The 12,871-nt window shown below is 38.9% G+C and overlaps 1 protein-coding gene across 1 annotated transcript in view; it reads left to right on the top strand.

Annotated features, from left to right (window-relative positions):
• The window catches only part of MOK (MOK protein kinase), a 21,257-nt gene extending 8,386 nt beyond the window's left edge, over positions 1-12,871 (top strand). The window contains 9 exon segments of the mRNA XM_042869530.1: positions 403-473; positions 3,171-3,249; positions 3,731-3,779; positions 4,961-5,139; positions 7,487-7,588; positions 8,007-8,180; positions 8,416-8,527; positions 9,469-9,703; positions 9,706-12,871. Of these exon segments, the coding sequence (XP_042725464.1) occupies positions 403-473; positions 3,171-3,249; positions 3,731-3,779; positions 4,961-5,139; positions 7,487-7,588; positions 8,007-8,180; positions 8,416-8,527; positions 9,469-9,703; positions 9,706-9,842 (1,138 nt within the window). The 3' untranslated portion in view covers positions 9,843-12,871.

Below are 12,871 nucleotides of genomic sequence, written 5' to 3'. Positions count from 1 at the left end.
CTGCTGTGAGCAGAGATTGCAGTCAGATGCTTATTTCCAGTCAACACGCTACTGATGACCAAGCTAGAAAGTATTTTCATGTATGGCATAATGTGTTTTCTACCTTGTTGTAAGGTTGTATCACTTCAATTTACTGGAAATTTCTTGATACTGAACAGTGTTGTGTAGCTCAAAAAAAGCATTCCAATACCTTTGCAGAGTAAGTCAATTAAATTCTGCAGAAGACACTCTGGATAGTGCGAACTATAAGTATGAGAAGTCAGAGCCTAAGCTGGAAAGCATGAAAGCATCAGCTGAAAGTGTCCATTTTAGTACTAGTTAAATTACTTTTTCTCTACACTGTATAGAAATCAACATGTACATTTTATTTCTAGTTTAAAGTCTCCTAATTTGTTTCTTCAGTGATAAAAAAGCTGGCTGCCTTTCACTGATATGTGAACTTATGGATATGAATATTTATGAGCTGATAAAAGGTATGTGGCATATGCTTAAGCAGACAAACTCTCCTTGTGTAGACTACAAAGTGGAATTAATTATATTCTCTTCACTCTTCCACGTTCTGAATTTTGTAGTGAAATTTTGTGCTGTACTGATTTACTCTCTTTCATCTACCCAGTTGTTTAAAGCATGGATGCATGCCGAAGGTTTCTAAAGAGTCAGGTCAGTGCCCCTCTATTTCTGCAGTCAAACTTTACATGACAACTTGGAAACGACCTTGACTACAAAAAAAGTGGCTTTATATAACAAAAAATGCAAACTGAACAGGCTTTTGTTAGGTCAGGACTGCAATGAAACAACTTGAGAATGATTGCAGTTTGTTTTAAACATCGCTCAGTAACGCTTCTCCACTTTTCAGTGAACATTTTTCACTGGAAACACCCATTGTGAAGAATTCTGAAAGTGGCTGTGAAAGCAGGTGGGATGCCACAGGGCTTAAGGAAGCATTCCTACAGAAGGAACAAAAGCTGATTTAAGAAAGGATCTGTAGACACCAAAGGAGTTGGTTACAATAACCGAGTGGCACTTACTTACAATTTCAGTAGTCAAAGAGGATTTTTTGGTGGAGTTATTTAAAATTTTATTGTCTTTACAGCTGGGTGATTCATTTAAGTAACTCAACACGTGTGTTCTGGTTTTAGTGTTTGGTTAATTAGTTGGTTTTTTTGTTTCTAATTTTAAAACTCAGTGTGTGGGGGTATCAGTGACAACCAGCCTTGCCTTTGCTTCCGTCAGAACACTTTGGTCATTTAAAATGAGGAAGTAAATAAGGCTCAGAGAGAGGTGAGGAAGATATTCAGAGTAGTAAAGACTTGCTCTCACGCTGTATCTGTGACACTGAGTGTTCAGATCGCTACAGATCTGAGATTAAAATAGAGTTGTTTGACTCCACTGATCAAAGAAACAAACATGAATAATTGCTGGTTCTATTAAGGCTTTTTTTCTTTTTTTTCCATGATGAATTTCTGAAGTTAAGTCAGATGAGTAGCTGAGTGCAGGAAAGAGCCCTCACTGATACGAATTTAGTTCAGCACATTAACAACAAACTTCCTTTTTCCCCCTCTAGGAACTATGCTACAATTGTGGAAGAAGTGAATGTATGGATTTGCTCTTTAAATGCCTTTATTTTTTTCTTTACCCCAGAGCACTTGCTTTCTGTGTGTGTGTGTGTTTTTTAATGTGAAAAACCTGCTATATTAGGCATTGAACACAGATGGAAATTATTTTAGTGGTTTCGATGTGTTCTGGTTTTAGTGTTTGGTTAATTAGTTGTTTTTTGTTTTTAATTTGAAACCAGCAAGATTGCTTTCCAGGTAGGTTTTCTTTGTTTGTTTGCTTCAGAAAATAACTTTGGTGGTTTCACAGTAGGCATCACTGGTTTCCTATGGAGCAAAAGTTGAGCCTACCATTTTGTTCCCTCTGTTACACTGACAGATTCCTGTTAGTTCAGTTAAGGCTGTTTGTGTATACATGAAGCCATCGTTCTCTTGCTCTCAGTGTGTGGGGGTATCAGTGACAACCAGCCTTGCCTTTGCTTCAGTCAGAACATTTTGGTCATTGGAGGGAGTAAATAAGGCTCAGAGAGAGGTGAGGAAAGATGCCCCAAAGAAAAATGACTGCAGCTTCCTAATGCTGCCTTCTTATGGCTTGCTTCGTAATGGCTTCCCAGTAAGCTTTCTGCAGTGATAAATCTGAAAGTAGAAGAGCATCTGCTCCAGATTTTAGTAGTGACCTGTGAAGAGGAAAAGACAACTGAGCACGACTTCTTTTCATGAAGGTTTGGTTTCTTAAATACTACCAGTAATCAGAGTTGGTTTGAATGGCCAAATCTTTTAACATCTTTTCTACTGAAAACAGCAAAAATCCTGATGTTGAAACACCATCTCTTTCCACTGGGGTAAGAATATGACATTCCTGATGTGAGTGTGCTCAGTTTCCAGCACCCCGTGAGCTGATCCCGCTCAGTGCATTACAGAGGCAGACTGGAGTCCCCACCTCCTGCCCCACCTGTTACCCACGCTGATGGCAGAGGGCACAGGCCTACCTGCTTTGGTTTGCAAAAATGTGATCACTTCTGCCACTGCTGACAACATTGCAGCATTATATAAAGGTATTACAGTGAGATTAAAAGGCCTTTGGAGCCTATAAAAGAAAAAGGCCCAGTAGTTACTGTAGGGCTCTGTAAAGTAGATGCATTTTATAACTGTCATTATGGTGCAACAGCAAGCAGCTATCTGGGTTAACCTGTAATTCGCAAGTCAATAGTGAATCACAGACATTTAAACATCACGCTAATTTGAGGTGATGGATAGGAATCATGAACCTGAAGGCCTGTCACTTTTTTTTAGAAAGGAAATCAGACGTTTAGAAGTGAAATACTGGAGTTCTGTCAGAATTTGGAGATGCAGATAATGGAAGAAAAACAGGCAGTAAAAGTTAAGGCTGTTTACAGACTTGAACTGACAGTTATGTTAGCCCAACCACTCTGGTTCTCACTGAAATTTAAATTATGCTTGAATTTGAGTGGAAAATGGATTACAAAGCTAGCTTTAAATGACAGAAATAACATAACTGGAAATGTAATGTCAGTGCATTATTGGAAGCTGAAGAGTATTTCCTGATATTCTCTTGTTTGCTAAAAATGACCTGGACAACTTGAAATTTAATTCTAGGACGGAGAAAGCCATTATCTGAGAAAAAAATAAAGAACTACATGTACCAGTTATGCAAATCTCTTGATCACATACATAGGTAAGAGACCAGGCACAGCAACACCTTTGCAGTAAATGCATCATTCACTGATTTTGGGGTCATTGCTAAGTAGATCCACACAAATACCTGAGGCAGCAGACTGCTGCAGGGTGAAAAAAGGACATTGCCCAGGTGCAAGCTGGTGCCAATGCTTTGCCAGCACCTGAGGGGAGCTGCAGGAAGCCCTTCTGGGAGCGTGGGGGCCATTCCCATCCTTTTGTAACCACGAGAGCAGAAGTAGAAAGCTTGACCTCCCCTTCCTCCACTTACCCTTTCCCCATTCCCATACCTGCAGCTCTTGTCCCACTGTGGTGGTAAAATTAACTTTTTACTCTGCTGTTGGTAGGGCTGATGGAAGTGTTAGTTACTTTATGGTTGATTTGCTTGGTTGGTTTTTGTTTGTTTTACAAATAAGTGGAAGCACCGATAGTATTTATCTTTGCACTGAACTCTTCTCTCTGATGTGTTTATATTGGTACAGAAATGGGATATTTCACAGAGATGTGAAACCAGAAAACATATTAATAAAGGTAATGCATTTTGTGTGGAGAATATTTAACTGAAAATGAAATGTATTGGTGTATTTTTGTTTATGCTGAGAAAGTAATACTTCCTTAGGAATAGAAGCACAGTTTTTATTTTATATATATATAACGTTGTTATATATTATATAAGATCATATATACTTACATAAGTAACTATATATGATCTTATTATAATATTTATGTTATATATAAAAATATATAAAGATTATATAATTCATATTAATTACATAAAATTGCCTCTGATGCTTCATCCTAATCTAGAGGAATGAAGGAACAAGCACAAACCTGAGGCAGATCAGCTGTGTTAGAGCCTCCTGTGTCCGTGCCCATGTGTCAAAGCCCCGAGGCCAGGCTGGATGGGGCTTTGAGCAGCCTGCTCTAAGGGAAGGTACCCCTGCCTCTAGCAGGGAGGTTGGAACTGGATGATCTTAAAAGTCCCTTCCAGCCCAAACCATTCTGTGATTCTATGACAATTCTCTGCCAATCTGCAAAATGATCCTTAATCGTGTATATTTTCCTCTGTGTTTATTTAGAGATGAGCAGTGGGGTTCAGTTCTGCATCTTTCTTTCTAGGTTTAATCTCTAAGTGGAAGCTACTCCTAAGGAAGAGAGCAGAAGATAGTAGCTTTCAGATGATTTCTTCATTGAAATCTATTCTCTCACCAGTTCCAGAATGTTGTTTTGCTAATGTCTGAAAAACAAGGATTTTATAATCCAGTTGATGAAACTTTATTTTCTGGAGATAATTTTTTCTTTTCTATATCATAGAAGCATACAGGAGAGAACTGTTGCAAAAGGAAGCTGAAACCATCCATTACATCACTGCTAAACGCAAGAAGTCAAAGAAAATCACTTAATCCAGATGTCCTATTTAGCAGGCTTCCTTTCAGTAATTGTCCATATGCTTTTCAATTAACTCTTAGCTCTGCCTTTTAATGAGGTAGAAAAGCAGTTCTTCATATTGTGGGACACAGATCTCTTCAACTCTTGGAGCTGTGTGCTATTTAAATGCAGTTTTACTGCTACAACACTCCCCTTGGGCTTTCTGATATTTTATTCTTGAAGTAATCTGTGATTTCTTTTATAGCGACTACTTCAGATGTGTCAGGAAAATCCTTGCCTGAATATTTCCGTGTTTCTAAATTCAAGATACTTTGTTTTTGCAGCAGAATACCCTGAAGTTAGCAGATTTTGGATCTTGTAGGATGATACATTCTAAGCAGCCATACACAGAATATATCTCCACACGCTGGTACCGAGCACCTGAATGCTTGCTTACAAATGGCTGCTATAGCTACAAAATGGATGTATGGAGTGCTGGCTGTGTTTTCTATGAAATCACAAGGTACCGTGTTCAGTGGAGGGTCTTGCTTATTGATATCAGGAAAATCAAAGGTAAATAACTGAAATAAGGAGCACGTGGTAAAGATAATTTGGTCTTTGTTTCCACCATTTCGTGGAACTTTACTGCATGATCAGTCTGCAGGGCTGATGAGGCAGCAATCATCCCTTGTCTGGTACTCCGTTCACCTTATTGTGCCAGTAGTAAAGCAGCAAGCTGTTTGGGAAAACATCATACCCATTACAAAATAGTTACAAGGAGAATAACGTTGTTGAACAGTCCCCTGCTCCCAGGCCTCTGTCTTCATATTTGAATTTCACAGGACTGTACTTTATCTGCCGTGTCTCTGAAGTACAGCTCAAGTCCTGGCATGGCTATCACTAGTTATCCTCAGCCTTTGTTCATACACTTGATGGCAGATTTTCCCCTTTTTTCATGACTTCCGTGAGCACAGAAGATCAGTGAAGGCGCTCCCTTGCACAACTAGTTGGTGTAGGAAGGGTCGTTCAAGACCCTTGAGCCATGCCAGAACCTTCTGTCCTGGGATGTTTTCAAGTTGGGTTCCGGTGAAGGAGGTGTTCAGAAAACAATGGATTACAGTCCTATAGGACCATCAAAGATGATAAAACCATAACTCAGTGAAATTGTCCTTGGTCTTCAGAAAACAAAAAACTAACAACCACCATGACTATTTCTCCAGTATCTCTGTGCCATAGCAACAGCAGCAGTTCTCTATTCTCCTCCCACACTGCTGCAACCAGGAGTGGTAACATTTGCTTTTCTCCTTCCTCCTCCTCCACATGGCAGGCGCAGCTGCTGCCATCACATTAAATGACAACTCCTGTGCTTTGGCTGCTAACTTGCAGAAACAGTCCTCATTCGCTCAGAAAACTGTTAACTGAAAAATTCCAAATGCGGTGGTTCTCTTGCAAAGTAAATTGGGAACAAATGTTTTAAAAATGCCGTGTTTTCCCATTCCAGTTTGAATTGGTGTGCTTTGAAGTTTTGCAAGAAAATTACACACTGCAAATGAGACATTTCCTCCTAATTTTAGCTTAATGTAACAAATTTCAGTCTTTGCAACCACTGCATATTTCCAGAGACCCAATAGATGTGTTCAGAAAGAAATGAGGAATGTTCCTTGGAAATAAGTGAATTTTCAAAAGTACAGCTTTGCCAAGCTGAAGGAAGTTATGGACAGGTTTGTTTCTTCTTAAGAGGATCTTGCAGTTTTTGCTGTTGAACATTTGCCAAAGTCTACGCTTGAGACCACATTTTTGGAAGAATCTTTTAATTGTACTCAGTCACATTTGTCTTTCAAGTCTTCTCCCCTTCTCTACTCCTCATAAACCTGCGGTCCTGGATTGCTGAGGATTCCTTCCCTTTGTGCACTTGTCATTCCTTCAGTTGTAGGTTACACTTCGAGATGGTGCATTTTTGACATTTTTGTCATTCACACAAAAGCCACTCCCACTCCTGCTTGAATTGTGAGATACTGCTGTGCAACGGGAATCAAATCTCTTTTTCTCCTTCCTCTCAAAGCCTTACAAAGACATTCAGAGAGGTGAGCAGACAGCTGTTGGATTGAATTTACCAACAGTTAATAGAAGTTTTTCCCTTCTACAAAGGGGGCTGAATGTTTTGCTTTCAAGAACCAAGTGGTGCTAAGGAGGAAGCATTTCTTAAAATTATGTGCCAAATGAAATGTTCTGCCTGCATGGAAGAGGGGAACATATGCAAGAATTGAATGTTAGTGGACCTAACTTGTTGAGTCAGATTGCTCTATTGATAACAACGTGTTCAAGGACTATTTGCAAGTTTTATATTAACTGAGGATAAGGCTCAGGAATGTAGTTCAAATTACCATCTCTCCAGTGCTGCTGCTTGAAAAGAACCTGGGTGTAGGAATGGAATGTTTCTTATAAATATGTATTTGTGCATACACAGCAAAAGGGAATGCTTGGTTTTGCTGACTTAAAAGGAGGAAAACACTCTGTTTTATGGGATCTGCAACTATGCTAGAACAAAATCCTATATGCATTACCTTTCACAAAGAGGGATGTTGTCCTTACGTATTTCACCCCAACCCTGTGAGGAAAGGACAACTATAGATTTCTGTTCAATAATGCAAACTTCCTTTTCAATTAAAAAACGCAGCTGTAGTAATGTGCTGCTCACATATTGTCCTGTAATTGTTGGCTGGTATTAAAACTGTTCACAAATAAATAATCCTACAGTTTATCTTTCTCTTAAATGAAGGAAAAAACCAACAACAATCGGTGACAGTGGTGTCACTTAAACTAGTTTAACTAACTGTGGTGTAATGCTACTACCACCTCTTGCTTTGCAGTTTTCAGCCTCTCTTTCCTGGATCTAATGATCTAGACCACATTTCAAAAATCCATGATGTGATAGGCACTCCTGCCAACAGAACTCTCAGCAAGTTCAAGCAGTAAGTATGCATTCTCATAGTTACTAATCTCAGTGGTTAAATATCCAAAATACAACTGTACAGCTGGGATGTTTCTGGGCAGAGAAGCGCCACCAAATTCTACTTGTGTTGTGACAGCTGCTGACCAAAGAGCGTTGTCTGCTTTCTACCCCTCTTCCCCAGAGACCGTCACACATCTGTGATTCTTGTAGGCACAGCAGAAGAAATCTGAGCTTAGAACAATCTTATTTGGCCTTTTTTCCCCCCATACTTGCTTAAGGCCAATGACATGACTTGTTAGGAAAGAAGATGTTTTGTCCAATATTACTTATTTTCCCCTAACAATTGATTTCCTAACTCTGATTTTTTTTTTTCAAGTGTAAGTTGCAACTTTGCTGCGAATATTTATGAGTAACTGTTCTCAACTTGCTTAACACAGGTCAACAATTTTGAATTTTCATTTCCCTTTTAAAAAAGGAAAAGGGATACCTCCTCCAGTGCACAGTTTATCTGCTAGAGGATTAACTCTCCTGTACGCAATGATAACATACGATCCTGAGGAGAGAACTGCTGCCCATCAAGCATTGCAGCATCCTTATTTTCAGGAGCTCTGGCAAGTGACTTGAAATAATTTCAATCTTGAACACTAAGATCAGGAAGTGGAAGAACACTGTGTGCTTATTATTTCAAGTGGATTGAAGTGAACTTTGCTAATGGTGCTGATACTTAGCTTTTGCAATACAATGAAATATCAGTCAACATAATTCTTTGCACTAAGTCCGAACTTCACTTAAAGCATAACTGACATTTTCTCTCTTTTCTTCTTCTTTTTGCCCCAACCTTTTTAGGGCAGCTGATACACAAGCGTTGGCCACGCACAAAAAAGTAAGATTACTAGAAAATACAGTAGGGCCAGTGCCTCTGCATTTGTGGCAAATTTCAAAGGGAAGTCAAGGAGAGGTAATATTTACATGGAAGCAATGACAGTCCATTTCGAGAAAGTAATTTGTGAGACTGAGCTTGTTAGCTAGAAACAAATGTTTTAGTTAAGCTGATTACTTGGTTTTACTCAGTCTGTCCCAAACCAATCTTCATTGGGTCTGGAGCAGAACTCCATCCCCTCTAACTGCAACAAATGAGTTAGAATTTAAAAGCTGTGACACAGCATAATGCCTTTGACAGAGAGTTTTCATAGGTGCTGCTATTTAGGAAGTCAATGCCTCATTTTTCAAATTATGTTCTTCATTTCTTCCAATTTACCCCTGAGTTTAAAACAAAAAAGTTTTTCAGATACATTTTCTGTTCTCTGCTCAAACTTCATTTTTGCCTTTCAAGGCCTTCAGTCTGCGTACGTTTTTTTGGTTGTCTTCTTTTTTAACAGTGTTATTCCATGTTCAGCTGATATCCAGACAAATCTTGAACTTATATTCGACTCAGAAAATCAGCAAATTAAAATTGGATTCAAAATTCTGTCTACTAAAACTCTGTAGTCAAATAACGTGAAAATACCCAACAAAAGCGCTCTTAGAATTCAATGTATCCGAAAAGTGAGACAGAAATTGGTACTGCATGCAAAAACTCTCAAGTGCAGCTTTGTCACAAAAACAACAAAAAAAGCAATCACTATGAAAATATCTGTGCATCCAATATTGAAAGCTTTAGTTCTTCTTCCATAGCATCAGACACGTTTTTCCACTTTAGTTCCTGGGTTAATCAATGTGAGCTTTGTGAGAATTTCCGTAAGGAAAAAATTGCACAAAGCATCTCATGGGGTAGTAATTAAAAAACAAAAATGAACAAACAACAACAAACAAACAAACACACCAAAATAGTATTTGATTTGTTTTGTTTTCTCTAAGATGTCCTGAGAGAAATTAAACGTTATTTCTCTGTCCTAAAAGCATTCTCTTAGGAAAGCCCAGGATAAAGCAAAACGTCAGCATGGATTTCCTTGTGGAGAGCTACCAATGTTAAGACCCTCTGGAGCAGCTAACTTGCCTTCCCCTCCTACACCTACTTCGCAGTCAGTTTTTCCTGCAGCTAAGAAAAGTGGTGCAACCTCTGTGCTGCAGTCTGTTAGATTTATTGGATCCAGTATGGAGGTACAGATTCTCACTTGCTCATTAGAGTATAACAAGATAGGCTTTATGGAGCATATTTTAAACTTCTGTTGTTTCTTCAACAGTCTGAGAAACAGAAGACCCTTAAGTCTTCCCTAAAACATTACCACTTACCTGCTATAGAACGAAGAGGAGAAGGTTACTGGCCATTTTAAGGTATTGAGAGTGTGAAGAAAAACAAGAGTATGCAGTGATCACTGTTAGAGATCCAACAAGAACAACAATGCCTTATTTTGTGCTTTTCTGACAATTGTCAGAAACCTCCCAGAGCTATAAAGGGCTGCTCACCTAATGCTTTGTGTTCTGCTACCGAAGATGATCGATGTTTAATTAAACACTCTGCATTGGACTTTCTAAATATATATATTTTTTCCTTTTAGAACCCGACAGAAGAAGGGATTGGTTAAAAATAACGAGAGGATTTGATGAGGTTCAGTATTAGGAATGGAACGTTGTCCACAGAATACAGGGTTTCATATTAGATAATAAATGACTGCTAACTTCTGGAAAGTATTTACTTCCTGTATTCAATGACTTCAACCTCAAGCTTTACCGAGAACTTGCAGATTATACAAACATATGTTTGATTTTGATCAAGTCAGCATAACTGGTCAACATTTTTATATACCCACCAGTTAAAAGGGTAAGCAACTTTTTATCTGATTCAAGAGCAAACCAGCTAAGACTCTGCTCACATACTTGTCTTAGCAGAGGAACTGCAGTCCAACAGTAGATCAGAGAAAAGGGAGACTTAAACAGCAGAATGCAACGGCACAGGTAGGTGCTGTTTCTCCTTTTAGTTGAAAGTCGTACTGAGGAAGGTCATCTTCTTCCTACTTCTAAGTAGAAAATAATTCCTAACCACGATTATATCAGAAGTGAGTGTGAATACATGAAGACACGGTGACCAGCTGAGTTATACTGTCCTGCTGCTGACAGTCATCTTTGTTTGTGAGAGGTTCATACTGTTGAAACCAAACAGGTGGAGAGCTTGAGCGGTAATAAGGCAATCCAACATTTGTTTGAATTTCTAGCATTGGTTTATATTAAAAAAAATAATAAATTAAAAGGTGTGATGCTGAGCTTAGGAAAAGGAATGAAGGACTGCAGCTCTACAGGCAACAAAGTACAAACAGTAACCTCCAACATTTTACATTTTCTGCTCTGAGCTTATCCGGTGGTTTGTGCTTTTTTTCCTCAAGAGCAGATGGTGAAAAAAGGTTATCCGACTTTGTATATCACAGCAATTTTCTCTCACATCAGTATTTGAGGCTGTTGGCCTGTTAGAATAAAGAAAAAGCAATTCAGCAGATTGCTTTTGCTATGAAAATTGGGTATTTCATATGAAGCACCACTGTGGAATGTTTTCTTCATTTATTTTAAGCTTTCAGGTGGATCTTGCACATTTGGGCACATACAGTGTTTCATGGACGTTTATTTAATAGCAAGTTCCTTACTATTCTTCTGGAAACCAAATATAGTTCTCTGACTGTTGGACTGGTGGGCAAACCTGAGTTTTCCCACTTGCTTTCTAGTTAAAACACATTCAACTTTAAAATATAAATTGGCAAGCAATCCTTCCAGCTAAAGTTCTGCATTGAGACCATCTCTTTCATTATTTAATTTGCTTTAACCTACAGCTATATTTTCCTACCATGTTAAGAGCTATGCTTTTTATAGAACTCGACATTATTTCCAGGTAAGTTGTTTTCTTCCTAAAATCAGTTTTCCCATATTGAAGAAAGGATGGGGGGTGGAAGGCTTCCAGATGATTGCCCAGTGGTAGAGATACTGCAAAAAACCAGAAGCACACACGGACTCCTTCTTTGCTATTCAACTATGATTTGTAGCAGGACGTGCTCTGCAAACAGGTATGTAAGTAGCTGCTGTTATTACCCTGATGTTGGATGCTATGATCCTTATGGTACTGTTGTTGGTTTTTTTTTCCTACAGCTGGTAAACTACAAAAAGTCCTTTAAAGGCCTTTATTACATCTTTTCCTCAGCTGTTTCACTTTGACTCAAACAGTATGAAGCACTCATACAAAGAACTCTCCAGGGAGGTAACTGCATTAGTTTTCAGTGACAAGGTTTATCTGTATTTTAACAGCTAAGCCCAATACGTTAATAAAACAGAACTTCTGAACAATAATGCTGCTCAGTTTCAGTATTTTCCCCATTCCTTCTATTTTAGAAAACCCCAAGTATATAAGAGTTGTAAAGTACAGTTCTGTCTTTAAATGATGTAGACAATCCAAATGCCAGTTTATAAATACAGCTGGCACTTCTTTATGTGCCAGCTGCATGACGAGAATAAGAGATGTAGTTACAAGCAGCTATGCAGTTGTTTCTCTCCAGGTTTTCATTCATCTCCTGCCTAAAGGTGCCTAATGGTTACTTGCAATTAAAAGCATTCCAACCCAGCTACGTGGCTGGGAGCAGGACGGGCAGTTGGTCGCTGAATTACGGCCTCATGCACAGCTCCTGCCTACTGTCAGGCACGCTGCACTCTCAGGCTTGTGGCCTCAGCTCTGCTCTGCTGACCCAATGCCCATCTGCAAGACTGGCCAAGAGGCTGCGTGTTTCTGCTCAGCACTGAGAGATGCCAGGGACGCGGGTCATTGCTTGGGATGAAACAGCAGCTCTCTTTTTTTCAATCTTTGCAAGAAATGCCAAAAAACAGTTGAAATGTTCTGTTGCCAGTGACTTGTGTTTAGACAAGCAGCATTGAACTGTACAAATGCGTGAGGTGCACTTCCATAATAGTTATCAGTTTAAAACTGTTGAATTGTAAACGAGATGCCTCTAAGAGGGAACAACAAGTTGTCTTCTTCTGCATGCTGACATCATTTTAAGTTTGCCAGGTCAGAAGGTGGCTGTCTGCTGGATTATTCACTTCTAAACTCCCAGACAAACAGGCAGCATTACGGGATTACAGAATCCTCACCCCACAAAGCTGTCTGCGAGATTTCCGCTGCCTGATGTGCTTTGAGATCAACCATGAAGAATGAGAACGGACCAAAGTTACTTCATTTTCCTAGTCAAAATTCAACTATATTAAACATGAAGCAATGTTCCAGGTGAGATTTTTTAAAAGGAATTTGTTCTACAAAGTTTATATTATATTTCTGTACCAAACATTTAATTCAACAAAGGATTGATTACATCAAAACGGATCAAATTTG

This window comes from Lagopus leucura, unplaced genomic scaffold (genome assembly GCF_019238085.1).
Source record: "Lagopus leucura isolate 7727_CA_CO unplaced genomic scaffold, USGS_WTPT01 Super-Scaffold_1, whole genome shotgun sequence".
Taxonomy (NCBI): Eukaryota; Metazoa; Chordata; class Aves; order Galliformes; family Phasianidae; genus Lagopus; species Lagopus leucura.
Note: the sequence above shows the minus strand (reverse complement) of the source record. Positions and strands in the feature narration are given on the sequence as shown.